We start from the raw sequence: 25,384 nt of genomic DNA, 5'->3' as shown, positions 1-25,384 counted from the left end.
ACTTTTTCCACTACTATTCTGCAGCAGGTATTTCTAGTAAGCCAGATAGAGGACAAAAAGTTAATTTAAGGCTATAGCTGAATATGGAATAAAGTTGAGTGCAAATGTGAAATTACTTCCAAGAAGAAATGCAAAAATCTAGAACTCTTGGTTCAGAGATGATACCTTTTTATTAGACCAACTGAGAAATTGAAAAAAAAATTACGTAAGCTTTAAGTGTTCTTGCAAATATTTCTTGCAAAAAAAATATTTTTCTGCAACTATTTTTTTTCTTTTGCAATTTCTCAGTTGGTCTAATAAAATCTGAACCAAGAGTTGTAGATTTTTGCATTGCTTTTTGTCTCAGACCAACATGGCTACCAAATACATCCCTGAAATTGCTTCCAACTCACTTTAAAAGGAACCTGGGATGGACCAGAATACCCCTCATTAAAATAAATGACTTGCAAATGGTGATGACAGAAAGAGTTGAATGCATTCCACTGTGAATAACAATACTCAGAAGGTTGCATTTTTTAAAGTACTTGGCTGATGCTAATTTGTCTCCCTGCATCCTGGGGAGGGGGATAAGAGAAGTCTTGATTCTGAGCTTCACTGCTGTAAAAATCAGGACTAACTCCAGTAAACTATTAGAATGAGGGCAATCAATTCTGGGCCCAGAATATGGTACACATGGACTTTTCCTAAAATGTGTCCAGAGAGCAGGATCCTTACAAAAAAACAAAAACCAAAAGCAAGTGTGTAGGCTGGATCCTAGCAACACGTATTACTGGGTTTTTCCTTACCACTCACTGTAGCCCCACTGTAGTCCATAGGAGTTTAGGCTGTGCACAAACACTGCTAACAACTGCACTCAATAGCAAGCATTTGCCAGCTCAAGCATTAACACTTGCAAACAAATAAACTATCGAAACTGAGGCTTGTCCTGAGTTGTAAAGGATCTTGATTCTTTCCCCTCTGTTTGATTGAAACCAAGGGAACCACTTGTATACAAGATTTAACCCTACCTAAAACTTAGTCCAGAAGCAGATTTTGCAGGTATTTTGTGTGAATCAAGGGCTTAGTCTTGTACTAGTTTAACTACGCTGATCATATAAATAAGAGATAAATCTGTCTCAGAATATACCCATTCAGTGCATTAGCTGTAAGTGACAATTAACCACTGAAACAAATGGCCAGAGGGAGGTGGGTTCTCCACTTCTTGAAGTCTTTAAGTAAAGTAACTGGAAGATACAGTTAGTAGGATCACTGCTGGGTGAAATGTAATGACCTGTAATGTACTGGAGGTCAGAGGAGATAATCGGATGGTCCACTTGGCCTTTAAAGTCTCTTTACATAAGCATAGCACTTCAGTCTTCAGGATAATTAATGTTATTTTCCCATAGCAGGTGTGTACATTCCCTGGCAAACGGCATGAATAAGGAATGTTTCCAGGAAAACATTATCCTGTTATTAGATCAGGGACACAGGAAATGGGGCTAGTAGTTTTTATTCCCAGCTCATCTGCTTTATAAATGCTTCTGGACTAAGTTTTAGGTAGGGTTCCTCATCTGAAAATGTAGCACTCTGAATTTATTTTGTCCTCGTGAGGGAGGATAAATGTTTGTAAGGTGTTCTGAGATCACTGAATATAAGACACTGTAGAAGTATGGGGTGTTATAACAATCCAACTAGTCAATCTATCCGACTGGTGTGATACAATCAAGCTAGTCCATACAATCATACGATCAATACTATGATTGTCCACACAAGTCCAGTGCCCAAGAAAGTGGCAGTCTGGTGTTATACTGTGTGAAGGCTTCTCAGGAATCTTATGAATGGTGTTATCCATTTAAAAAGACTGTGTGTATTGAAAGTGGTGGGCATGGCCAGACAGGCAAATTATACCAAGGAATGGGGAGGAAACTTACTGGGTGTTGGCTGAACTGCAGTACCTATTTTATATGCATGCCCACACTTCTCCTGTGGCAGCGTTTCTTAACCTGTGGGTTGCGACCCACGAGTGGGTTGCAAGAATATATGAAAGGGTCCTGAACAAACTTTAAAAATGGATTCTCCTTTAAGGAGAAAAACATGGGAAACCATGGCTTTTCCCTTGCAGGCTGGAAGAGTTACAGCCTGCGAGGGGCTGCTTGGGGCTCCCCTTGCCCTACACCTACCTCCTGCCCCACACATGGGTTCTGGGGCCTGGGGGTGGCAGGTCAGGAGTGAGAAACACTGGGTCAAGACTGGCCATCAATGTTTGTTTACAAATGGGTTCTGGTACAAAAAAGGTTGAGAACCACTGTCCTATGGTACCTGAAAGCTAAATCATAGTAACTTAGCCTATTACATTCAGGGGTAAGGTGCCCTGGTTTAGCTGTAACTTACTACAGGATAGAATTAGACTCACAGAACAGTTACCACTGGACAGCACTGACACGGCATGAGCTCCTCTCCACTTTTAATAAAGTATAAGTCATTTGTCTGTCCAAACCAATATCTGCCTGTTAACAATTCCTCACTCAGGATTTGTGCACCAGCGCAACTGCCCAAATTATTAATTGTTCTATTTAGTAAAGTCCTAAAGGATTAACTGTAATACTACTAATGCAAAATGACCTGTCATCCCTGCCAGCATAAAAGGGAATTTAAATAGCTTCCTCTGTCATTCTATAACATTTTATACCCTCCTTATACAGATGCAAAGGACTGCACAGGGTAGAAGATGAAGCATCTTAATGCAGGTGCAGTGTATGCAAAATGTCTTGTATTGGTGATTTACCCAGGTAGGAGTCACTTGTTACACTAGTGCCCTTCCTTTAGAATACAGCTTTTTATTGCTACAGGCTCCAACACAGCTGCCTCCATGCAAAATGTCCCCACTGTAATTCCTTTGCCTTCATTAGAATCACTTCAGATTTACACTGATTGAAGAGCAGAGTTTTCCCACCATAAATTTCCACTCTTTCCAGTGTTGTTTCAGTTTCTTTACCATAGGCCCTTTTCTTTTGCTGATAGAATAATTTATTTTTTGTGCTTTTCTCTCAGCTCTGGGATTAAATCACTCCATGCTGAAATCCTGTATTTATCTCCGCTGTGCATGGCAGTGACCTCAGGCATGACGTGCCAGGCCTCCCTCCACAGAGATCAGAGATGATAAAGCTGTCTTTACACCAATTTCTTCAGTCTGGAATCTCTCCTGGCCAGAAATTCCCTGTACCATCAAACTAACAGCTTGTCTCCAGAGGCTGAATATGACAGCTGAAAGCTTGGCTAACGTGAAAGACGGAATGAGCTTCAATCAGGTAAGGGGATTTTATTTACCATCCCTCTGCACTCACCACTCCTTCACCGTGTATGTCCTGTATTGTTTCACCTGCTGAGAAAGGGAGGCACAGCTGTTCATCTGACTTCCTATCCTAGGTGATCTGCAGTGACTTGAATACTGGAAGCATCTCAGCTTTGTTTGGCTATTCATTTATCGTTTGCCTGGTCCTAGGGAAAAAAAAACAGTTATGGATGTTAAAATGACTTACTTGAAATCTGTAGGCTTGCTTTTTGTTTGCAGGTATCAAAGCTAGTTTCGTATGAGCCAAATACCCAGTGTAATTTTTGGATATCACTTCTGCTGCTCACAGCAGCCTTACAGGAAACCCTCAGGAGCAAAATGTGTCATTTAAGGAAGAAAGAGATGGTTTTTAGGAAGATGACATTGACAGGTGAACTTTGTGGGCCTTGGTGTGTTACATGAGCTGGCATTTAGCATCAGTGGTAGGTGATGTTTTTAGTTACAGACCTACTATCCAGAAGAACTCCTGAGTATCAGTTGGAGAAACATCTGTAGGGAGGGATGCCATTTAAAGCTCTGATTCAGGGTCAAGTTTTCACCAGATCCATCAAAGAAAACAGCAGCATTTCTCTCCTAGTAGAACTGACCAGTTTCTTTTGAGCCAAAGCTGAGACTGTTGCTGAATTCCACTTCTGTGTATATTTGCCAACACCTGCCTGAGAAAAATGTTACTCTTCACCGGCCTCTGATAACTGTCCTGTCTTGGCAAAGTGAAGTAACACTTTCAGTCGGGGGTGGGGGGAAAAAGACACAAAAATAATTTTTCATATGCAAAACTATTTTCCACATGCAGACAAAGTTTCATCTGGGATAGGATGTCGCAGCTTTAATGAAATGATGCCTGCCTTGCAAAGTGTATGTGCCTGTGGCTGTTTGTTACAACAGAAGACTGGGAGTCATGACTCCCAGGTTCTGTTTCCGGTTTTGCCATTGATTCATTGTGCCCTACTTTCTTCACTTGTACTAAGTGAGGGTGATGATACTGAGTCATCTTGCAGGAGTGGTTCAAAGTCTATCATTTGGGCAGTGTGTTAATAGGACTCTGGTCACAGGTCCACTCATTCAGTGCATTGCGGATGGTGTTGCTTTTAACATACTTTCAAGCCTTTCAGTCAGCACCTTTTGGGGCCTGTGGCCCAGGTTCTAAATCTAAATCTTCTCGGGCAGCCTGGGTAGCTCAGAGGACTAGAGGGTGGTGAAAAATGCCAGCTTATGCTGCATTTGATCTCCTTTAGTCTCCTCTTTTTGGGAGTGATGTGGTTAAGGCATCTCATTATGGACCCAGAGATGCGTCTCAGCCTTACTTTGGATATACACCAAAATACTGCCCCCAGACAACCCAGCTATAAATGAGCAGCTGTTCATTCAGTCAAGGGAGTCAAAGACAGGTAGATGTGACGCTGGCCTGTGTCCTCTTGGCTACAGAGGCAGGCATGTCTTCACTTTACTAGTCCAACAAGACAACTAAGCTTGGGCAGGTTTTTGGCTTGACTTTTTCAAATCTCTGCCTTTGAAAACCTCAGCCTTTTAATTGTAAGAGCTGCTTGCGAAATATGCAATCCAACCTTTTTTTCTGCAATATTCAGGGAGGGACTGGAAAATATGCTCATCACTTTGACCATCTCCTGTGAACCAAAGACCATCCCAAGGTCTGTGGGGTTTGACACTTGTTCCAAAGCTGAGATAGTTTAGTGCAAAGATTTCCATTGATTCCAATGACTGCTGGATTCCTTAACTATTGTCCTTCTCCCCTGAAGCTTTTGCTTTGATCTTGAGCAACCCTGGATAGGGTTTTCAGCCAACTGAACACAGCTGAAAGGCAGAGATGTGGCCCCTGAACCCCTCTTATATAAATGCACCAGAGCTTTGGTAGCTGCAAGCATCCCATGGGCTACAGTCTTCACTGGCATACACTAGGGTTGATCCATTAAGTGATACTAATGTTCTGTCCCTGTGTGCTTAGTGTCTTCAGCTGGTCCAGGACTCAAAAGACTCAGCATGGAGCAAAGTGGTTAAAATGACAGGTGTAATCCCTTCACCACCAAAGATCTGGCTTTTAAAAAGATTGACATAGTGATTTCTGTAAATTCTTTTTTTCCCCCTTAAGCCAAGTAAATGTTTCCTTAGGTTGGTAAATTCCCCAGCTCAAGCTGCAATTATTTTGCAAAGATCAAAGAGAATTAGTGAAATCCTTGGGAGGATTTAGTTGCAAGAGCTGTGATTGAATCAGGAAAGTGATTGCTCTGTGTATTATGACAGTCCTCAGTGCCATTCAGAATGCACTTGAGGCAGCTGCTTATACTAGTGAGACTGTCCTCAGCAAGAGGGGACAATCTTCAGGCAACAACGGGCCAGACATCCACTAGCTGTGCAAAAAGAGTGTCTTTTAATGCCAAAGTCGAATTGTGTTTCATTCCCAGTTGCTGTGTGTTTCTCTTAAGTCTTCAGGTAATTTTCACTTTGGTGTAGCCTGACTTGCCACAAAGGGTTGTGACATAAGGTTCATGTTTTGCATGTGATTTGTCAAATGAAAGACACATCAGGTTTTAAAGTGGCTTGAAGCTTCCCAGACCCTCCCTGTGAAGTCAGTATTGCTGAGCTTGTCTTATTGATCTGGAAGAGACTCAGTGAAAGGCCTGCAAAGGGGCTCACCACCTAGCAGGATCAGTGACTTGCTCAGGGCCATGCAGTGAGTCAGTGGCAGGGTGTGGGGAATTTCTGGCTTGCGCTCTGGATGATGGATCATAGGTCTCTTCTGAAGCCCTCGTGCCTCTGACTTGCTTGCATCTCACACCCTGCTGGAGAATTTTGGGGGAGGGGTTCCCCAGCAGCTCAGAGATCAAACTGTCTGGTTCACAGAGTACAGCAGCGCTTCTATTTAAACCTGTTTGTCCTGCGTGTCAGAGGCAGCTCATGATCTTTGAGATGCAATTGTCTGTCTTACTGCCTGTCTCAGAAAATTTCCCCTTATGATGGATGGGTGAACTTGTGGCCTCATGAGCTCTCAACTGGTGTAGTTGACACGAGGCCCCTGGCTGCACATATAGAGAAAACTTACAAGGCAGGAGAATGTAACCCTGCAGGAGGTGGGGAAGCACTCGGGGCTGGAGGGAGAGCTCCCTCCTGCCTAGCTGACTGTCTTCTCAAGTGTCTTTCTCAGCAGCCTCTTTGTTTACTGTACTATCTTCTCCTCATTAAGCTCCTTCATCTCATCAAGGTGGCTGGCAGGAGAGCAGGGACTTGGCTGGCTCCTCATCATAACTTGGGCAAAGGTGTGTCTGTTCTATTGTGCTCACTCCCATGGTCATGCACTTTATCCTGTGTGCCTTAGAGACAAAAGTGATCTGACCAGTTTTGTATTTCAAGCAATGTGAACTGAATGGAAATAAAGGTTTCCGGTGTGTGTGACAGCACAGGGGCAGCAAACAGTGATTTTATTATTATTCAGAATTTGTGTGTTTGTGTAATTAAACGTTGTCAGAAATTATCTGGAGTAGCAATAAGTGGATGCATCTCGGAAAGGTGACTGAATAAGAGTAAATAAAGCTGTTGGAATCATTCTAGTGTTGGGATAATCCTTGGTAGGTGAGTGGCTTTGAGAGATCAATTAATAGCACATCCTGCACTGGAGTAAGAAGGTGTAACACTTATTAGCCTATTGGAACTAAACTTAGCATCAGGAGACTGGGGTTGAATTCCTGGCTGCCCCACTGGCCTGCTGGGTCATTAAGTCACTCCCCTGCTCTCTGCCTAAGTTTTTCTAGCTGTGTAATGGGGATAATGATGCACAGTTCCTTCTGTAAAGTCTTTTAAGGTCTGCAAATGGAAGGAGCTATGTGGCAGTATGTTGTCTTTACATATGCGTAAGTTGGGTCCAATCTGTTTTCTGTAGCTGGAGAGATGGTGGGGGGAACCATGTCATACTTTGCTCATGTCATCTCCAAGATTTTCCCAGGCAAACTAAAATAACCTGGGGCTTAATAACAAAAAGCTATAGCAAGCAAATGACGCTCCGTGGTGACCCTGCTTCCCCTTAGCTCAGGAACTAATCTAGGGCTTTTAATAGCTCCTTGTATTTGTGGGAGAGGCTCAAACTCTTATTAACAATCTTCTCCCCTGTCAGTTGAGGGAAACTGAGGTTCAGAGCTCCTGTGAGGCCTGAAGTCACAGCATTTTCTGGTGTCTGCATCCAGCTCTTAGGAAAACCTACAGGGTAAAGTGCTTCTGACTCCTTGTGAAAGGACTGATTAACAATTGGGCTGCAGCTGGGAAGGGTTTGGAAGCACCAGTCCTAAAAGACATAAAAAAAAAAAAAAAGAAAAGAAAAGGAAATCTAAGTTGCGTTGTGTGACAAAAATGTAAGAAAATGAACTAAAAATGGAGACTTATCTGGAGCATCTGATCTGGGTGCAGCCAGGTTGTGCCATCTTCTATTGAATATGTGTCTGTTCCAGGAGTCCCCAGCCAGTGCCCTATCCCCTCCACCCCAAACCTTAGAGCCACTGATTGAGCAGAGGGTGAAACGCAGGCTCAGAAAGGTGATGCTGAATTCCTGACCAAAATAAGGCTGAGGCAAGAATCCTGGCTTTCGGGCCTGGGTACCACAGGGGCTTCTGTCCTCCAGATGCTAAACCGGTTTTGGGGAAAAGTTAGGCAGCTGACCCAATAAACAATATCACCCCTCCAAAAATCCTTGCCCCTCACATCATTCCCAAGTTGTCCTGGCTACAACATCACTCTCTAACACTATATAGAACACTATATAGTACATTAGACACTATAACCTAATATACATTTATAATATACAGTGTGTGTGTGTGTGTGTGTATTTGTTTTCTAATATTACACACACACACACACACACACACATTTGCATTTACATACATATACATTTTATAGTTATAGGGGTGTAGGTTATGGTTGGTTTAATAAAAGAGATCAGATCTACCCAGCAGACAAGATTTACCTTGTCTGCCTTTATATTTATATACATATGCATACACACACATTCATTTATACGCGCGCGCACACACATAAAATACTCTAACACTACATAGTGTTAGAGCATTATCATTGTAGCGCCGAGTTTTGCTGAGCGAAATGGAGCACGGATGCCGGCAGCATCTCCTGCCCGCCTCCCCCGGCTGTCGTGCCAACACCCCTGCCCCAAACTCCCCGTCGGCTCCGGCTCGGGGGCAGGAAACCAAGCAGCCGAGGTGCCTGGGCTGCTCTCTCCCGGGAGACGCGGGGCAAGCCTCGCATCCAAGCAGCCTGCGGAGCCCGCAGCATCCCCACGCCGGCACGTAGGCAGGGGCGGGGCGGGCGCACGAGCCCTTAGCCCGGGGCAGGCACACACCCCCGCCGGGCGGGCCAATGGGAGTCGGCCGCGGCGCGGCGTCACTCGTGGTGCGGGAACCTCCTCAATGAGCCGCCGCGAGGCCGGAGCACGCCGCCGCCTGCCCTGCGCCCGGAGCCACGCGGGATGATCGCGTCCCACCTGCTCGCCTACTTCTTCACCGAGCTCAGCCATGACCAGGCTCAGAAGGTGCGTGGGGGCCCCCGGGGCCGGGTCGGTCCGGGAGCCGAGCCCGGGGGTCGCCGGGGCCGCCTCACCCCCTGCTCCGGCTTCCCGCCGCCGGGTCTCGCCTGGGAGGGTCCGGTGGGCGCCCACTTACCCAGCGCGCCGCGGCAAGGGGCTGCCCGCGCGCTGGTTTCAGAGCGCGGGGCCCGGGGCTTTGCTCTGCCCTCGCTGCCAGCACGTGCTCGAGCGCCTGCCCTGCTGGAGGGAGGCTCCGGGGGTCCCCAGCAGGGAAAGGGGCAGCCAAGCCTGCCAGGCTCGCCTGCAGAGGGGAGCGGGGTTGGGACTTGGCTTGGGCTCACCCCGGACAATAGGTTTCCCAGAGCCGGCCCCATGCAGGGCTCTTACAGCCCCCCATAGGTGGGAGCAAGTGATCCCTTGCTGGAGATGGAGCCCTCTGGCCTCTCCAGATCTGCTGGAGGGACCTTTACATCCCAGGCTTTCCTTTATGAGAAACAGGGTTATGTAGGGACACAGGGGCATGTGTGGCTCAGACTGTCTGACGCCCTGGATGCAACCAGAAAGCTGCTCCCGAGGGGATAAAGGGCAGCATCCAGCTCTGAAGGGAGAAAGGTTGGGGTGTTTTCCATTTGCTCCTTGTCTTGTGACATGGGAGAGACTTGTCTGGAGGCAGAGTTGAGTGCCAGGGTGCAGCCGGAGAGTGGGATGGGTAATAGGAGAACGCAGTTTGGGAAAATGACACCAGTGGTAGGGGATGGGAGTGAGCGTTCAAAATTAAAAACCCACCTTGAGATTATAGGCTGAGTGGCTTTTTGATGAGAAAGGAGGAGGCAAGGGTGAAGGCTTTAATGAGTAGGGTCTCTGATGCTCCACTTTATACCCTCCCAAAACCAGCACCACTCTAAATTCACCCCTCAGTGAGATTCCCATCCCATTACTTAGCGGCAAATAAAAAATTAACCCTGGCGTCCTGCATTGCCTGGGAACTGAAGAGCAGAGAGCGGTCAGTGCTGGTGCTTGGAGTGTAAGAGTGATTATGTTACCTCATCAAATCAATGCCTGAACTTGGACAGAAAATGCAAATCAAACATCATGTTGATTGCACCCTGTTGGGTTATAGTTATTGTTTGTGCTAGTAACTCAATATTTTTAAGGGAAGAAAGGATATTATTAGGGGTCATCTATGAACAACCACTAATTCTACCTGGATATTTAAGAGTATGACAGTTGAAATGTGCACATGGTCTTTTTTTTAATTCTGATATTTCTTCTTTAGATAGCCCAAGCACAGTTGGCCTGCTTTGGATGGGGCTGGCTGGTAGTCTCTGAATCCCAATGGTTAGCTTAATAGTTTCTGAAGGTGTATGGCTGTGAGAGTATATCGGACAATGGAGTCAGAGTGCTCCTTCCTGTCTGGTGAGCATCCTTGAATTAGATGTCTGAGACAGGGACCCTCTTTGTTCCAGGTTTATGCTGTGCCTGGCATAATGCAGTGTGCACTTCTACACTGGTTCGTATAGCACATCTGAAGCTGCTGATTAGGATTTCTAAATGTGTCCTATAGAAAAAAAAACAAACCATCACTTCCTCAATCAAGTGATGTGACTTTTCTCTAGAGCAACAAAGAGAGATGCAACCATCATAAATACACTCTAGGGAGTGCCAAGGTTGAAGTGCGGAGTTCTTCAGCGTTGATGACCCTGCTGATGATGGCATAAAATAGGAGGCAAAAGGGTAAAAGTATCTGCCAAAAATCAGATCAACCCATAAGGCAATGCAGCCTAGTCTCCCACTCTTCCTGTCTTATGTTAGGGCACAACAGGGATTGTGCAACAGCGGAATCAACACAGGTGCATCTTGTAGCAAGAAACAAGAGGGAGGTGAGGCCTTGGCCTTAGCTCTGAGTTTCCTTGCTATTGTCTGCTTGCTGTAGACGCTTATCAGGTACTTCAAATAATGGATGGGGTTTTTTCAGCCAACTATTGTTCCTAGTCACAAACCTGGTACACAGTGTGCAAAGCTCGGTCCACTTGACTAACTATTTGGTTTCACTCCTGGCCAAATAGACCAAACAAAGCTCATTGTTGGGAGGTGGGGGAAAAAAGAGAATCAAGTAGAACTTGGCCCTCCAAAGTACTCCACAGCCATTTTAGGTAACTTGTGCCTCTGTCGGGTGAAAGAGGCTTGCAGTTCTGGCCATGAAGAACTGCTTCCAGATCTGAATTCTCTGTTTAAACAGATTTCAGGGACAAAATCCTCAATCAGCCCACACTGTCCGAATGTGGCTGTTACTTGCTATGTGTCTGGACAGTGCGCAGCATACTGGGTGCCCAGTCTTGATTGGGGCCTCTTGGTTATTGTCATGCACATATCAGATCAGACCCTAGTTTCTCATACTGTTCCAAGAATAACGTATGCACCTGCTTTGCTATTTGCAGATGCTTCTCTCACCTCATCTGCTGTTTGCATTTGCATCAGAACTGGGCAGTTGTATATAGGGAAAAATAGTATTTAGTTTAGTAGCAGGAAACAAGGAGTTAACACACGTGGACCACCCTTGGAACTGACAGAGTAACAGTGGTCTCAAAGTGATGATATAGTTTAAAATTGCCCAGAAAAGGACAGAAAGGTATTAAAGAAGCCTGGAGACTAATATCAATGAATTTGGCCACATTCTGATATTTTGCCTGGGTCTCTCAATCATTAACATCAACTGAGCCATTTGAGTTTCAACCGCTGTTATTTGAGGCTGAAATAATGGTAGGAGAATCATTGCCTGTGGGCATTGCATGATTCAGAGTAAAATAATTGTCACTGGGGTATTCTTTTCTTCCCAGCAGAAATTACTAATCAGGGATAAAAGCTAAATTTGAAATGACTTAATTTGACTCTTCTAAACAAAGCCAACCTGTCAATACAGCATGTGCATAGGAAGGATTTGCCTCTCTCTTCCCTTTCAGACGTGGAGTTGCTCTTAATCTGCAGTTTCATTGCCTGTTTCATTTAAATGCCCTTGTACATGTGATGGTACTAGTAGAGTGATGTTGTAGCCAGGACAGTCTGGGAATTATGAGGGGCAAGGATTTTGGGGGGTGATACTATTTATTGGGTCAGCTGCGTAACTTTTTCACAGTGATACAGTTGGTCCAAGAAGAGATCATTTCCAAAAATCATTGTCTATGTGCACATTTGAATGAGCCTTAAGACTGGTCCCTGGAAACTGCGGTCTTCCAGCCATTGAGCAAGCAGAGCAAGGTCAGTGACAGGGCAAACTCCCCCATAATACCGAGCCAGGAAGCTTTTGTGAAGGGCAAGGCAGTTGTAACAATCTTCCCAGCCATTCAGTCTTTGGCCTGTGCTCAGAGCAGCATGGACTATGCTGGTAACTGCATGCAGAGGACTAGAGAGAGACCCACCAAACTCCTCTGGAGCACTGCGGGTATAGGGTATCTCAGCCGTGCCCTTCTGCTATCCACACCATCTGGGTTTAGTGGACAGATGAAGCTTCATTCTCCAGGAGCAGCACTCGGTTCAGCCATAACTGAAGGGGGGTCCCAGTAAACCCTCCCTGTCTGGTCCCAGTTTTCTAGCCATGCTGGTCTCTGTAATCCCTGCGAACTGGTCCAAATTATCCAGCCAAACTGGTCCCAGTTTCACAATATAGCTTTATTATATAGTGTTGCTTAGTGGATAGAGCGCTGAATGGGGACTCCAGGGACCTGCCATTGCCTGCTGGGTGACCTTGGGTAACTCCCTTCTCCTGTGTCACAATGTTTCAATCTGTAAAATGAGACTGATGTTTCTGATCCAGTTGGTAAAGTCCTGTGTATTGTATTGATGAACAGTTTCCCACCACATTGGGGATGCCTGGTGAGAGGTGCTGTATAGTAGCTCGGGGTAAGAGACAACACTTGGCTCCAGAAACTTGCAGTCTAAATTAAAGTGTCCCAGATAGACAGATACAGGGGACAGGAGATAACAGGAGCGGAGAATGTCCCACTGCAGATAAGTGCGGTCATTCCTCTCTGGTAGGAATCGCTGGCAGCTGGGGTGGGTTACACAGCAGCAGCTGCAAGCAGCGCAGGAAACGCACATGCTTCCGGCTTCAGCATGAAGTTTGGCCAGGGAGCCTCACTTCAGCTTTCCCTCTAGCAGCTCATTTCTCAGAAAAAGGGACGGAGTTGAGGGGCGGACAAGGCGGAGTCTGCAGGCTCTGGGTGATGCATGATGCTAGAAGGCTTATTAGTAATCCTGCCTCCCTGCCCCGTCAAGAGTTCAGCCCGCCCAGCTCCTGTAAGCTGAGACTGAGAGTCCTGGGGGTGGGGAAGAACCGGCTGAGCAGGAAGCTTGACTCATGCTCAAGTTGCAGAGGAATGGCAGAGTATCCTCAAGTTTTAAGGTCACCCAGGGGCTCATCCTGCCTGGTGCTGAGCTCTTTTGCATGCAGTCCCTACGACCTTCTGGAGGTGGTTCCCCACTTGCGGGCTCAAGGTTAGGCTGGACTGGATGCGGTTACACAGGGCTCTGGTTTGTGACTTGTCACATTTAGCACCTGGCAGGGTTTCTGCCTTCTGACCCTGTTTAGCCAGCCTAGGACTATGCCAGGCTCACTCTGCCACTCCAGTCACTTCAGTAAATGCGGGTGGTCATTCACTTTTAAAATGGATGCAGTCTTTACCAATGAAGTTGTACTTGGGTTGTATAACTTATTTTCTGCACATGACATAAGGTCTGCCAGTAAACCTACATACACCAGGGCTGCTGGTACAGATCTCTGTCGGGGACCACATCTTCTGTCCCAGACACACAAAGCTACTTTGATAACAGTTTGCAGTGCCTTGTTTCAACTCAGGTCTGAGCCAGCCAGGGAATCGATTTTTGTCTTTGTTAGTTGGAGATGCCATTTTGTCTTGTAATGCACTTTGAGATACAGATGCACTCCAGATAGGTGGGTTTAGGAGTCTTTTTTGTTTCGTGTCTTCAGCTGTTGCATGTTAATGGGTGATGAGCTTGTTCCTCTTACCAGCCTTGCATGGCTATTCTGGGAATAGCTTAATGTGTGTAGCGTCTCTTTCATGAGAGGATTTCAGTATTACTCATACTTCAGAGTGGAGGGAACATTTACACTGGGCTGCGTGAAATCAGGATCCTCATCTTTCAAGTGAAACACATTTAAAAAAATACTAGGTACTGGATTTTTTACCATAAAAAAAATCATTAATCTGTTTTAATCATAGCTATCACCTTTGCCATGAATTTTGATTCTTTTGCTTCTCTAGACCAATACGTCTATAACCTTAACCTGTTTTAACATTCAGTTCTCAGAGGTAAGATCTACAGAGCAAAAATACAGTAGAAGGGGCAGGTTTTTGCTGTTCATATCATTCTTAATGTCTGAAAAATCAATGCCAAGAAAAAAAAGGCAAATGGATTCAGTTTACAGAGCACAAAAAGAATTTAAACACAAATAGGTGGCTAACTGCTTTTGCAGTAAACTAAATAACTCTTCACGGCTTCCAGTGCTGGATTGTTTTGTTATACAGGAAGTAGTTGTACTTAACAGGAAGCGGCTATCACACGATAATTTACAAAACACACTAGGGTGGACCCAGATAAATGTTGTCATTCAATAGGAAACCAAAAATAAGATAAAAGATTCTCAAAACTTTTATGCTCCTTTAGCACATAACAGATTCCCCCCCACACAGTATTTACCCATTAGAGTGATAGTGCATTCCTTGTGTCCCTAAAGCTCTTATCAGCTCCTGGAGAGACAAAGACAGCAAGGCTGCTTCTACAAACACTTGAACTGGAGGGATTTCACTTGCACAAGCAGTTGTATTGATGGGACTGATCTTGCCAGCCCTTAAACTCGGGCTTAATTTTTCTTTTCATATGAATAATTGCACTGAACTTGAATAAAGTTATTCATGTGCGGACATGTTAGCAACATCAAGCCCGAGGGGGTAGAAGAGAAGCAGCACTGGCCCCAGACAATCCCGACGCCTTCAAGACAAAAGAGATGAGCTTACAGGGTGTGTGGGAGAGAACATCACAACTTGCCCATGGACAAAGGCACTTCTAGCATTTATTGCTGAAAAAAAAGTGACTCCATGTGACTCCCCACGGATCATAGCAACTTGAATTGCAGCCAGGAGTTCTCTTGATTTTTTTAAAAATTTTTTTTTAATTGATAAATTCTTTATTTTTCTCTCTCCCAAAGGCCAAATATTATACAGAAATTATTTTAAAATATACCCTTTCCCTTTAGCTTTTGATAGGTGCCTCAGTCATAATGTCAAAGCACTGACCCTGAAATTTGCATGAGTCTTGTGTGGCCAATCCATGTGTTGCAGGGAGACAGCTGCATGGTCCCAGATCATGCAGATTCAGACTTAAATTCCAGAATGCTTTGTATCTGGTGCTGCAGTTTCAAGGACATTTCTGCTTTGATAGTGCTGTTTTAATCCTTGCAAACTACAGCGCCCACAGGTCTTGTCTTTGGTGATAAGGGGTGTGTAATTGGAGGTTCTGCTTTTAGGATGAACTTGCACAGAAAATGACTGCAGTTTATTTATAATTACACTGGGCACTTCTCACACTCCTGTGAGATGAAGAATTCAAACTATTTTAATACAAACTCAGTTAAGTGTCTTAAGATATCAAGGACACCAAGGATATCAAGACTCCATAGAGATCCCACCACTGACTGGTGAAATGCAGCCACTTATTGGGTAAAACAAAGTATAGCCCCTCAAAATATAGCAACATTGCATAGCAGTTTTGGATACAAAGTCCATGGTTCAATAATATAGAGCTTTTAGACTGAGTTCAGGATAGAATATTCTTGGGGCTGGTAAACTATTATATTCTGCTATAAACTCACAAGAGAAAAGGCGTCCATTGGAAAATGGTGACTACGCAAGTCTGTAATTACAGTTCTGACTTGGCTTACTTTTACATATTTTGAGTATTTGCTAATAGGAGAAAATGGGAAGGGAAACTCAGGGATGATTTGTTTTTTGGGGCTTTTTTCTTTTCTTTTCCTTTCCCCTGGCTTGTTTCAGATTGCTGCTGTTCTACTCAGCTGGAATTTTAACAATGTTGGAAAGCTGATTCTTGACCCAGACATGTATCCCAGTTATTTTGCCCATGCCTGCTTTGTGCAACACATTCAGCGTCACATTCAACATGCCAGCTGTCTGCTATCCAAGCTCAGATTTCCTCAGGGAACCTCCGTTAACTTCTGGAACTCATCCATTCCCCATAGATTTACTTGTTCTAGATTGCACCCAAGTCATTTTTCCTGCTCTAAATGGAGATTTGTAGAGATATCAAAGGCAGAACAAAAAAGGATTCTCCTCCTTGAAAGAGGTTTTTCAAAGTAATTTTCCCTCCTCTTGGTTGTTTCATGGATTTTTTTTTTAGGGTCGGAAGGGACCTTAGTAGCTCATCGAGTCTGACCCCCTGCCCTGGGCAGGAAAGAGTGCTGGGGTCAGATGACCCCAGGTAGATGCTTATCCAGTCTCCTCTTAAAAGATCCCCAAGGTAGGGGAGAGCACCACCTCCCCTGGAAACCCATTCCAGATTTTGACGCCCTAACTGTAAAGAAGTTCTTCCTGATGTCTAACCTGAATCTGCTCACTGTCAGTTTGTGGCCATTGTTTCTAGCTATCCCAAGGGGCGCCCTGGTAAACAGAGCATCTCCTATTCCTTGCTTCCATTTTTCATTATAGATACATACATGTTTCCTTAGCAGTAAATACAGAAGGGTAATGAGAACTCTAGATTATTTGTGTGCCATATGTTTAATTACAAGACACACTCATTACCAGTAACTCCCAATTAGGTCTTTTTTTGCCACCCATTTGAATGGAAAGTCCTTCAGTGCCATGGGAATAGCCAGGCATGCTGATTTATTAGCATTTACTTGGAACCCAGAGTCTTTGCTGAGTTCTGGATTCAGCAAAACGCTTCAGTTCATTCTGAGCTATGAGCTACATAAGAACCACTGATTTCAGCCTCTCGTTGATCATGTGCCACCCTGTATAGACTCCAAAGTCACTGGGATTTAAGTGTCCCTTCTGTGCTTCAGGACCAAAGTACTAGAGCTAGTGTGGACATGTACAGTGTGAGGGACATGAACCTTTTCTTCGTGAAAGCTTTTCTTGAACTGTCAGATGCAGCTACTGAGGGGCCGGGTGCTGCTTGTTTTCAGTAAGTGCTAGTTTTGGAACCATGTGGCTTACCGTCTGATCAGCATTAGCTGGAAAATGGAACAATACCCAATGGCCTTACCTGAGGACATAGGTAAAGATCATCCAGGCTTTGGAGGCCTTGGTGGGATTAGAGGAAGATTGGCCCAGTTTCTGACATGGCAGGTTATTTTTAAGCCTGTGGCATTTTCAAGGCCTCTGGAATTAGGTGAGCACCCAGCTCATAGTTACCAAGGGCCATGGAGACCAACTGGGTCGCTCTTTCCCATATGGTCCAAACCTGGCAGGCATCCTGGCATCTGCTGTTGGCTCAGTGCATTGCTTGCTCTGTAGTTCTCATGCCTTGCTGTGAGCAAAGGCCGAGGTGCAAACACTTTGGTGGCACATGATTGGAAAGCACCTAGCAGGAGGAGAGGAGAGGTTTCCCACCAGCAGCACCTCTGAGCTGTGGGAGGAATGGATGCAGAAACATTCATATTTTGGGGTGGGGAGTGCTGTCTTCTGCTTCCCAAAGTTGGGGGCTTTCTCATCAGAGAGAAGACCAGGATGCGACAGTTGGAAAATGGGTCTGGAAGAGCTGTGGGCCTTTAGAGAAGCAAGGATGGGCCTGTCCCTAGTTCTAGCTAAAAACCTATGGGAAAACCTTGTTTGGGGGCTGTTCTGAGTTTACTGCACAGCTGCCTGTCCAGCTTCTCCTGAGGGGAATGAAAAAGGGCACAACGCTGAGCAGTTTGGGGTAAGTGCAGTAATTTCCTCTGCTGTTTGGCTTTCCAGCTGATGAATAGTATTTTTCCATCTGCCTTCTATCAATGGCATGAAGTGATGAAAACCTTGTTGGCTTTAATGGCTGCCACAATAAAAGCGCTTCCGAGTCTTGACTCAAAAGCCAAAAGCTTTTGGGTGTCCGGTTGTGCAGTTGTTTTAATTCAGTCCCTTTTAGCACTCGTTCTAGTAACATGTAACCCAGCCCTGGGCTGTGGGGGCATTTTATAAGGCTGAAGTCCAGCGTGGCCCAGAAACCAAGATCCAGACTGAGAAGCTTTTGTGAAATTAGTATTTGGACAGGACTTTTACAGCTCACGCTCCTTTCTATTTGGCAGTGAGGCAGGTCGAGTTTACTTAGCAGGAGTTACTAAGGCCTGTTACCTTAGCGCCAGCGTGTGGGCTGTGTCTGATCCCTGTGCAGCGAGTGAAAGTAAATAGCTGGGGAAGCAAAGGGAGTGTTTGACTTCCTGCTGGGTGGCGGATAAGGGGCGCCATAAACGGATCCTGTGCAACCTGCCAAGGGAAGAAAGTCCTGCCTAAGGTCGCTAGCTCTCATTCCCGTCTGCCTATTAGCCTGGCCTCTGTTGGCCTCTTGATGCCTGTTGGATTTCTGTTCAGAACACATCAAAGTGTTAGCTGGGCTGGTGTGGTATTATTTATAATGCAATTGCATCTTGCTGCCCCTGTCCACCAGGGCCACTGTGCAAAATGCTGTACAAAATGTACAGGCTCCCCTGCAAATTGCTTACCCCATAAGTAGTATCTGCTAGTGACTGGCCAGATTCCAAACTGGGAGGCAGTAGGGCCGGAAGCACACAAAGGATTCAGATAAAATGACAAGTCTTACTTCTGCTTCTGCTCACTGCTGTCGACACTTAGCCACCTCTTCTGGTAAGGTCACTTAGCCAGATGGATGTCTCTGGCCTGTGAAATGAAATTGCCTTGTTGCTATACAGCCCTGTCAAAAGTCTTGAGTTCAATCGCTGGTGAGCAAGGCTCTACTTCGGGGCCTTCAGAAAGGCTGGGTGGAGCTGTCCTTTTTCTTGCAGGTGCCTTTTAATCAGGTTTTAAATAAAGTGATCAAAAGGTCTTCTGGAAGAAACTGGGCCACTGCCTTTTCTCTTTGCCTGGTACGTGTACCTGCCACAGTGTTTATCAGGAGAGAAATGGTAGTAATGGGCATTAAAGTCAGAGGAAGTTCTTCCTCCTGCGATCAGTTTTGAAGGGTAAGAAGCAGAGCTAGGTGCAGACTGTTTTTAGTAGGATTTGGTCACCTCTGCGGCCTCTGCCAGCCTCTTTTAATGTCTAGGCAGCTTTGCAGTGGTGGGTGGCTTTATGGGGTTTTTTGTCTGTTGGTGCCACGGGTGGTCCACAAGCCCACTACAGTGACACAGAATAAGAAACAGAAATAAGAATAAGAAACGGAATAAGAAAGGCATTGATTGCTAACAGTGTGTCCAAGAATGCTAGTGCTGCTGGGCCATGGACCATGAGTAACCCTTTCAAGCCCATAGATGATTGTGCTGGCTCAACTCAGAGGCAAGATGACAGCGCAGTAGGGGGGAAGCATGTCCTGCGTCTGCCCTTGCCTTGTCCTCTTGATAAAAGGGAAATGGCAATCTCCCGTCAGGGACCTCCTGGCTCATTTCACAGGGCCTGACGAGGAGGGTCTTGGCACAGGTTTGGTAGGGAAAGAGCTGGTCCCTGGTTATGTCACGTCCGCTCAAAGACTGAGGTCTCAGAAGAGCTAAGCATCAGAAGCTCCTGTTCATGATGGGAGCTCCAGGTGCTCAACAGGACTGACATACTGTTTCTCTGCCTGCCTCAGTTTCAATGTGCTAGCAAAGTGTCATGGCTTATACTCCTATGACTGCTTAAAGAGGATAACAGCCTACTATTGCCAGCCATCATTCTTTGAGCTGATAGAGGCATGTATGTTAGTGCTGAAGATACCAAGGTTGGTCCCTGCTAGTGACCTCTGGTTGGGTGGCATTGTCCAGCCTTCTTATGGGCACAGCAGCCCCCTTACCGTCTTTTCTTTCCCCCTTTCAGATCGACAAGTATCTTTACCACATGCGGCTTTCAGATGAGACTATCCAGGAGGTGGCTGAACGGTTCCGAAAGGAGATGGAGAAAGGCCTGGGAGCAGACACCAACCTCACAGCCTCAGTAAAGATGTTGCCTACGTTTGTCAGATCCACCCCAGATGGGACAGGTAAAGTGTTGTAGAGAAATACTCACACTGTGCATTGCTTTCGTCCTCACAGCCACTTGCCTTCTCCTGCCTCTTCTTTATTTTTCTTTGGCCTCCCCCCCCACTCCCTCCTGTTCTCAAGTCCGCGGCTGCCAGTAGATGAACTGGCCTCTGAGTGACTCAGAGAAACATGTAACAAGAAGTGGCCCCTTAAAGCCAGAGCTTCCTGTGATGTTTCCCAGAACTCCCCCTGCAAGCTAGGAGAGCTCAGATGCCATGTCGATATTACAGGGCACAGCACAGGATGGCTGGAACGAGATTGTTTGGCGAGAGGATTTCATGGAATAGCATTGTTTGGCCCAAACTAAAGGTGAAGCAGCTTGTCTGTCTCAACTAGCTGCAGTCTTGGAGAAGCACGAGTTTGTATTGTGATGTGTAAGGTCTGCCTAGGAGACAGGGCTGGCAAGAAGTCAGCTGGAGAGTGTACTCTGACAGCTCATAGAGTCCTGGAAAAAACGTGCTCACAGCCTGGAAAGGCAAGTCAAGGGATTTCTGAGCAATGAGCCAACTTCAGACTTGCCTGCTCCCTTACAGACAGACACCAGAGCTGCCTGTACATGAAGTAGGTATGTTCGTAGGCTTACAAATCCAAGCTAGGTTGGAGGAAAAGTACTCTGTCCACCCACTGCAGATCCAGTGTGGATGGGTCTCTGCACAGAGGAGTCAGCGCCGAGTGAGCACTATCTACCTGATGTAGCTCCCGCTTTATGTCCGGTTTTCTCCTGACATCCATTCAGTAAGTTTACCCTGCCATGAAATCAGTTTAACAGGGCAGTAGAATTAAGAAAACAATCTCTTTGAGAAGTTGTACGCGTATGTGTATACTGTCTTATATAGTGCTTTTCACCAATAAGCTCAAAGGCCTTCACATAGAAAGTCAGCATCTATGCCCCCATTTTATAGGAGGAGGCGTAGAGAAGAGAAGGGACTTGTCCAAGATTGCCCAGTGTGGCAGTAACAGAGTCCAGTCTCCTGACTCCCAGTCTGGTGCTCCCTGCATTTCCAGGAACACAGGTTTCAGATGACTGTAGCTCTAAGTTGCTTCATGGTGATATGGTATAGCATTTGCTTACATTCTTTTGACATTACCTCTCTTTAGAAGTTAGTAGGCTGATCCCACGAAGTGCTACATACCCTTTTCTCCCAGGAGAGGCATAAAAGTCTCCCCGACCCCATACTGTCTGCCCGTGTCTTGGTATATGACATGAATGTAGAAAACCAAAGGCATTTCTTAACCAATTTATCATTTAATTTGCATGGTTTCCTCCCCTTTGTTGGACAGATTAAGGGCAGGGAGGAATCCCATTGTTAGAAGCAAAGTTGCTTGGGGCAGGGACTCTGTCATAAGCTCTTGAAAGGCTCCGGGGAAGATCAGAGCCCAGTCATGCACAAAGGTACTGTAATAATGATAGCAGCAAAGCACGGGCATTATTAACATTTCTAGGTGGATGAGTGGGGAGACACTGGTATAGGATTTGGTGGCTTGAGTTAATAGATTGCTGGAGTGGCCTCAGTGCAGGGATTTGTGGCCTTAAGTCAGGGAATCACAAGTGTGCAGTGCAACTCCTTATGTCTCTTGCACAAGGAGAGAGATGCCTGGCAAACATTTCCTTGCAGGCTGCCACTGGTGCAGCTCTGCTGTGTGTAGAAATAGTGAGGAGTCTAGGGCAGGTAGATTGCTGGGGTATTATGCGCTGCATTGATTAGACATGCTCAAAGCAGGGCAGATGGGTTTGAATACTGGAAGCAGCTTGGTCCCCCTCTGCTGCCTCTTGCAGAAGTGCAGGCAGAGCAAAGGAAGGGAATGGGTTGGAGGCTGTCAAGAGAAGACTTCAGGCAGGGGAAGAAGGATCTGGCAGGCTATTGGGAAGATTGAGCTTGGCTCTAAGAGGGTGCAGTGCCTGTGGGCTTGACTGGACTGCTCCTTTGGCCACTAGCTGGGCACAGAAAGCCTGATGACCTTCCTAGCTGGCTCCTGACTGGAAATAGCTTGAGCAGTGAGGAGTTGGCTAGGAGGAGGGGTTGAATTGCCAAAGAGCCTAGTCTTCCCTTCCTTTCTTTTCCCTTCCTGTCCCCAGCTGCCCTGCTGCTGCTCTGTATTTCTGCCTGTTGCTTCCAGCAATGCCTAAAAGCAAGCAGGTGCTGTCTCCCACCCCAAGTCATGGCCAAATGGCAGGCCAAGGGCCCAGCCACTTCCTCCATGGACAGAAGGTCTGTTCTGAAGGCAGTTCCTGCTCTGTGCCCCTGTCTGGTACCAGCCAGGCGCAGGGAAGCTGCAGTGTCCCTGGAAGGAGTAAGGTGCCTCCTCTGCTGTCTCTGTGGCTTTCTCTCCTACTGGAGGAGGCAAATTAACTTGGCCAGCGCATGTGGCCTTAGAGGCAAGCCCGGCTTGCGGAGCAGAAGAGGCAGCCTGTGGTTTTTCTCTTCTCTTAAGCCTTTGAGGGTAAAAGGTTAATGTTGTGGGTGAGCTCCAAGAGTCAACAGTGGTTGTAGATGCAAGGGCAAATTTGTGCAGCACATCTACCAAGGTTATATTCAGAGCAGGTGCGCTGCTTAGCGGCTTGGCCTTTGCAGCACTGACCCTAGACACCCTCACTCTGGGAGCCAGTTTGTATTCAGTGCTTCCTCTGCAGATCATATCTTGCACATGTAACTTCTTCCCTCCTCCCTCACCCCAACCTCAGCTGGAGTTGGCCTCATGCCTGGGGGCTCTTAGATTGAAATCTGTTTAAATATTCATGTTTAATATATATCTTTTTTATTAGGATTTAGTACGTTTTGCCCTTGGGGATGTTGGAGGACTCCAGCCCAAGTTCGTGTGTGCACGTCTGCATGTTCACATGCATGTGCCTTGAGCTGAGGTCAGACCTTGCATGCAGGATAGGCAGGCATCCCCAGTCCACCACAGTGTGAGAAGGAGGCTGGGTGGCTGGTACCTACAGCACAGTTGGCTGGTTTCCATCACCATTGCAGCAGCAAGCCTGGGAATTGACTGTATTTTTGCTTCTTAATGATAGTTTGCCAAACTCCAGACCTCAGCAATGAGAGGGTTTTTTTTAAAAGAAATCCTTTCAGTCGGGTGGTGCCAAGCAGCACAAACACACAGCAGTCGGGGTTGTGTCTGTGCAGTGTGTCATGCAGGAAAACCCTGATGCAACAATTCCTGGAACAACGGCTTGAGGAGGGCCTGCTCTGCAAGGGTTGGGAATGGGGAATTAAAAGGGTGAGGTTTCCCCAGTGCAAAGCAAGATGGCATTTTGAGTTGCTTGCAGCTTCTCTGTCTCTGCCTCTGATTTTGTGGGGAGTCTTAGGACAAGCAGGGACAGGGTAAGTAGGTGAACTCTAGGATGCACCTAAGTGTTTTGCCAGGCTGCAGCAGGGTGCCAGTGCTTTTGGGATGGTGTCCAGAGAGATTGTGACCATTGCATGAGACAGAAACTCCATGTTCTTGCCCATGGACCAGATCTCCTGGGGTTCTTTGTTCTTTTTCAGGGACTGGTGACTTGGTGCACCTCCTGCTGCCTGGTTGGCTAAATTCCTGCTGCTGCTTTTATGGCATGATTTAAGTGAACAGCTGTTGTGCTTCATCCTGGAGAGGAGCACTGGTCCAGACACTACCTGCTGCTGTTAATCCCTAGCAACAGCCACTCTGGATTCCCTGAGTCAGTTTTGGGGGTCCATTTGGAGGAGAAACAATTGGTAAAAATGTAAGGTCATGACTAGAAGAGCTGCTTGGACAGACCACACACGGCAGTCTGAGCCAAAACACTGTCCCGTAGTGCTGTGGCTATCAGCTCTGCTAGTAGTACCATGTGGTGTAGGGTGGCAGCTGTGTGGGTGTGTGTTGTCTTAATGATAAATGTTTCCAGGCTTGGCTTGATACCATTTGTGCAGATAATTCTTGCTGTGGAAGGAAAGCTGCATGTGAGGGCAGGGATGGAGCCACAGGAACAGAGGTACAGCTTGGAAATTCCAGGATTTCCACCTCTTCCTTTTTTACCTCTTTTCCTTCAGGCCCTTGTTCTGCCTTAGGGCACTGGGTAATCAGTCTGAATCGTCTTCAGCAATCTGCCAGTGCCCATCCAAACCTTTCTGGCGCAAGGAGGCAGACCTCTGGGAGAACCAGCTGATCCTGGAAGACCCCTTCAGCTTTGGGCCTCGTAATGGGAAATGGTGCCATAGCCTAGAAGGGACCACAGGCTTTTCCCGAAGCCAGTGCTTCTGACTGAGCTTCTTAAACAATCAAGACCTGAATTGTCATCTGGGCAGCAGATAACATGTAATCAAACTGCAAGTTGGTTGCTTCTCTGCCTTGAAGAAAAACCTCTGATCAGGGAGCCTGGGTCTTGCTTGTGCAGGGCAGAGTGTTCTCATCTAAGAGGTGTTTCCATTTCTCAGCTGCTTTGTAGAGGACATTTTCCAGATAGGCCACAGCCGTTGAAAAGAGCCTATGTAGCCAGCCTGGACCTCTTGGAGCCTACTTAAAAAAGCCGCATTCTGGAGACAACACGTATGCTTCTGTGTAGACAAGACTTGCTGAGTGTCCTGCAGCACTCAGCTGTAGTTCCCCAGAGGTATTACACAGCCCAGGAAGTGACAGGAACTGCATTTTTCAGATGAGGTGACTGAGGAACAGAGTTGGGAGCAGACTCTTGACTACAGCTGTCTGGTCCTCCATCAGGACCTGCCCTAAAGGAGTGGGATCAGACACTGAGCTGGAAATCACATGGGGCTGTTGTTTTCCTTGTTCAGGCTAGATCTTTCATCAGGGAGTGTCTTCCATGCTCCTGTAGGTAATAGGTCACTTTTGCAACCACCCTTTTGCTCCAGACACCGGATGACTAGTTTCCGAGTTATGCAGATCTGACTTGGGTCATGTGCAGTGGAATGAACAGCTGCTTTGCGCTCAGAAATGGGACCTGATGAGCCAACTTCTGGCAGTGTGCTGCTCGCCTGCCTTTTCAGGGGTTAATTGAAACACTGACTGCCTTTATCCCTGCTTATGGTTTCGCTTTGACAATGCACTAAAAGAGTAAGATGAGCCGGAGGGGGTGGTCAAACATAATTAAGTTTTCTTGAAGCAAATGAATGGAGCAGCTTTTTACTGGAAAGTGGTGATGTAGCTAAATGATCTCTCTGCTTTGTTCAGTAGACATTGCGTGTGTTTCCACCCCCTACTACCCTCCCCAGCTGGCAGGGCCTTTTCCATTACACTCAAGGCATTACTGGTATTTGTGCATTTCCTTCTTCCTGAACTTGCCCGAAGCTGAAATGCTTTG

General features: G+C 46.4%; 1 protein-coding gene across 1 annotated transcript in view; it reads left to right on the top strand.

The window, feature by feature from the left end:
- The first annotated feature begins 8,718 nt into the window (after nt 1-8,718).
- Nucleotides 8,719-25,384, top strand: part of LOC149862154 (hexokinase-2) — a 46,137-nt gene continuing 29,471 nt past the window's right edge. The window contains exons 1-2 of the mRNA XM_090051899.1: nt 8,719-8,876; nt 19,904-20,066. Of these exons, the coding sequence (XP_089908025.1) occupies nt 8,814-8,876; nt 19,904-20,066 (226 nt within the window). The 5' untranslated portion in view covers nt 8,719-8,813. The remainder of the gene's footprint in view (nt 8,877-19,903; nt 20,067-25,384) is intronic.

This window comes from Crocodylus siamensis, chromosome 6, assembly GCF_052110815.1.
Source record: "Crocodylus siamensis isolate JL-2025a chromosome 6, ASM5211081v1, whole genome shotgun sequence".
In the NCBI taxonomy this organism is placed as follows: Eukaryota; Metazoa; Chordata; order Crocodylia; family Crocodylidae; genus Crocodylus; species Crocodylus siamensis.
The sequence above is the reverse complement of the archived record's forward strand: the minus strand, read 5'-3'. Positions and strand labels throughout refer to the sequence as shown.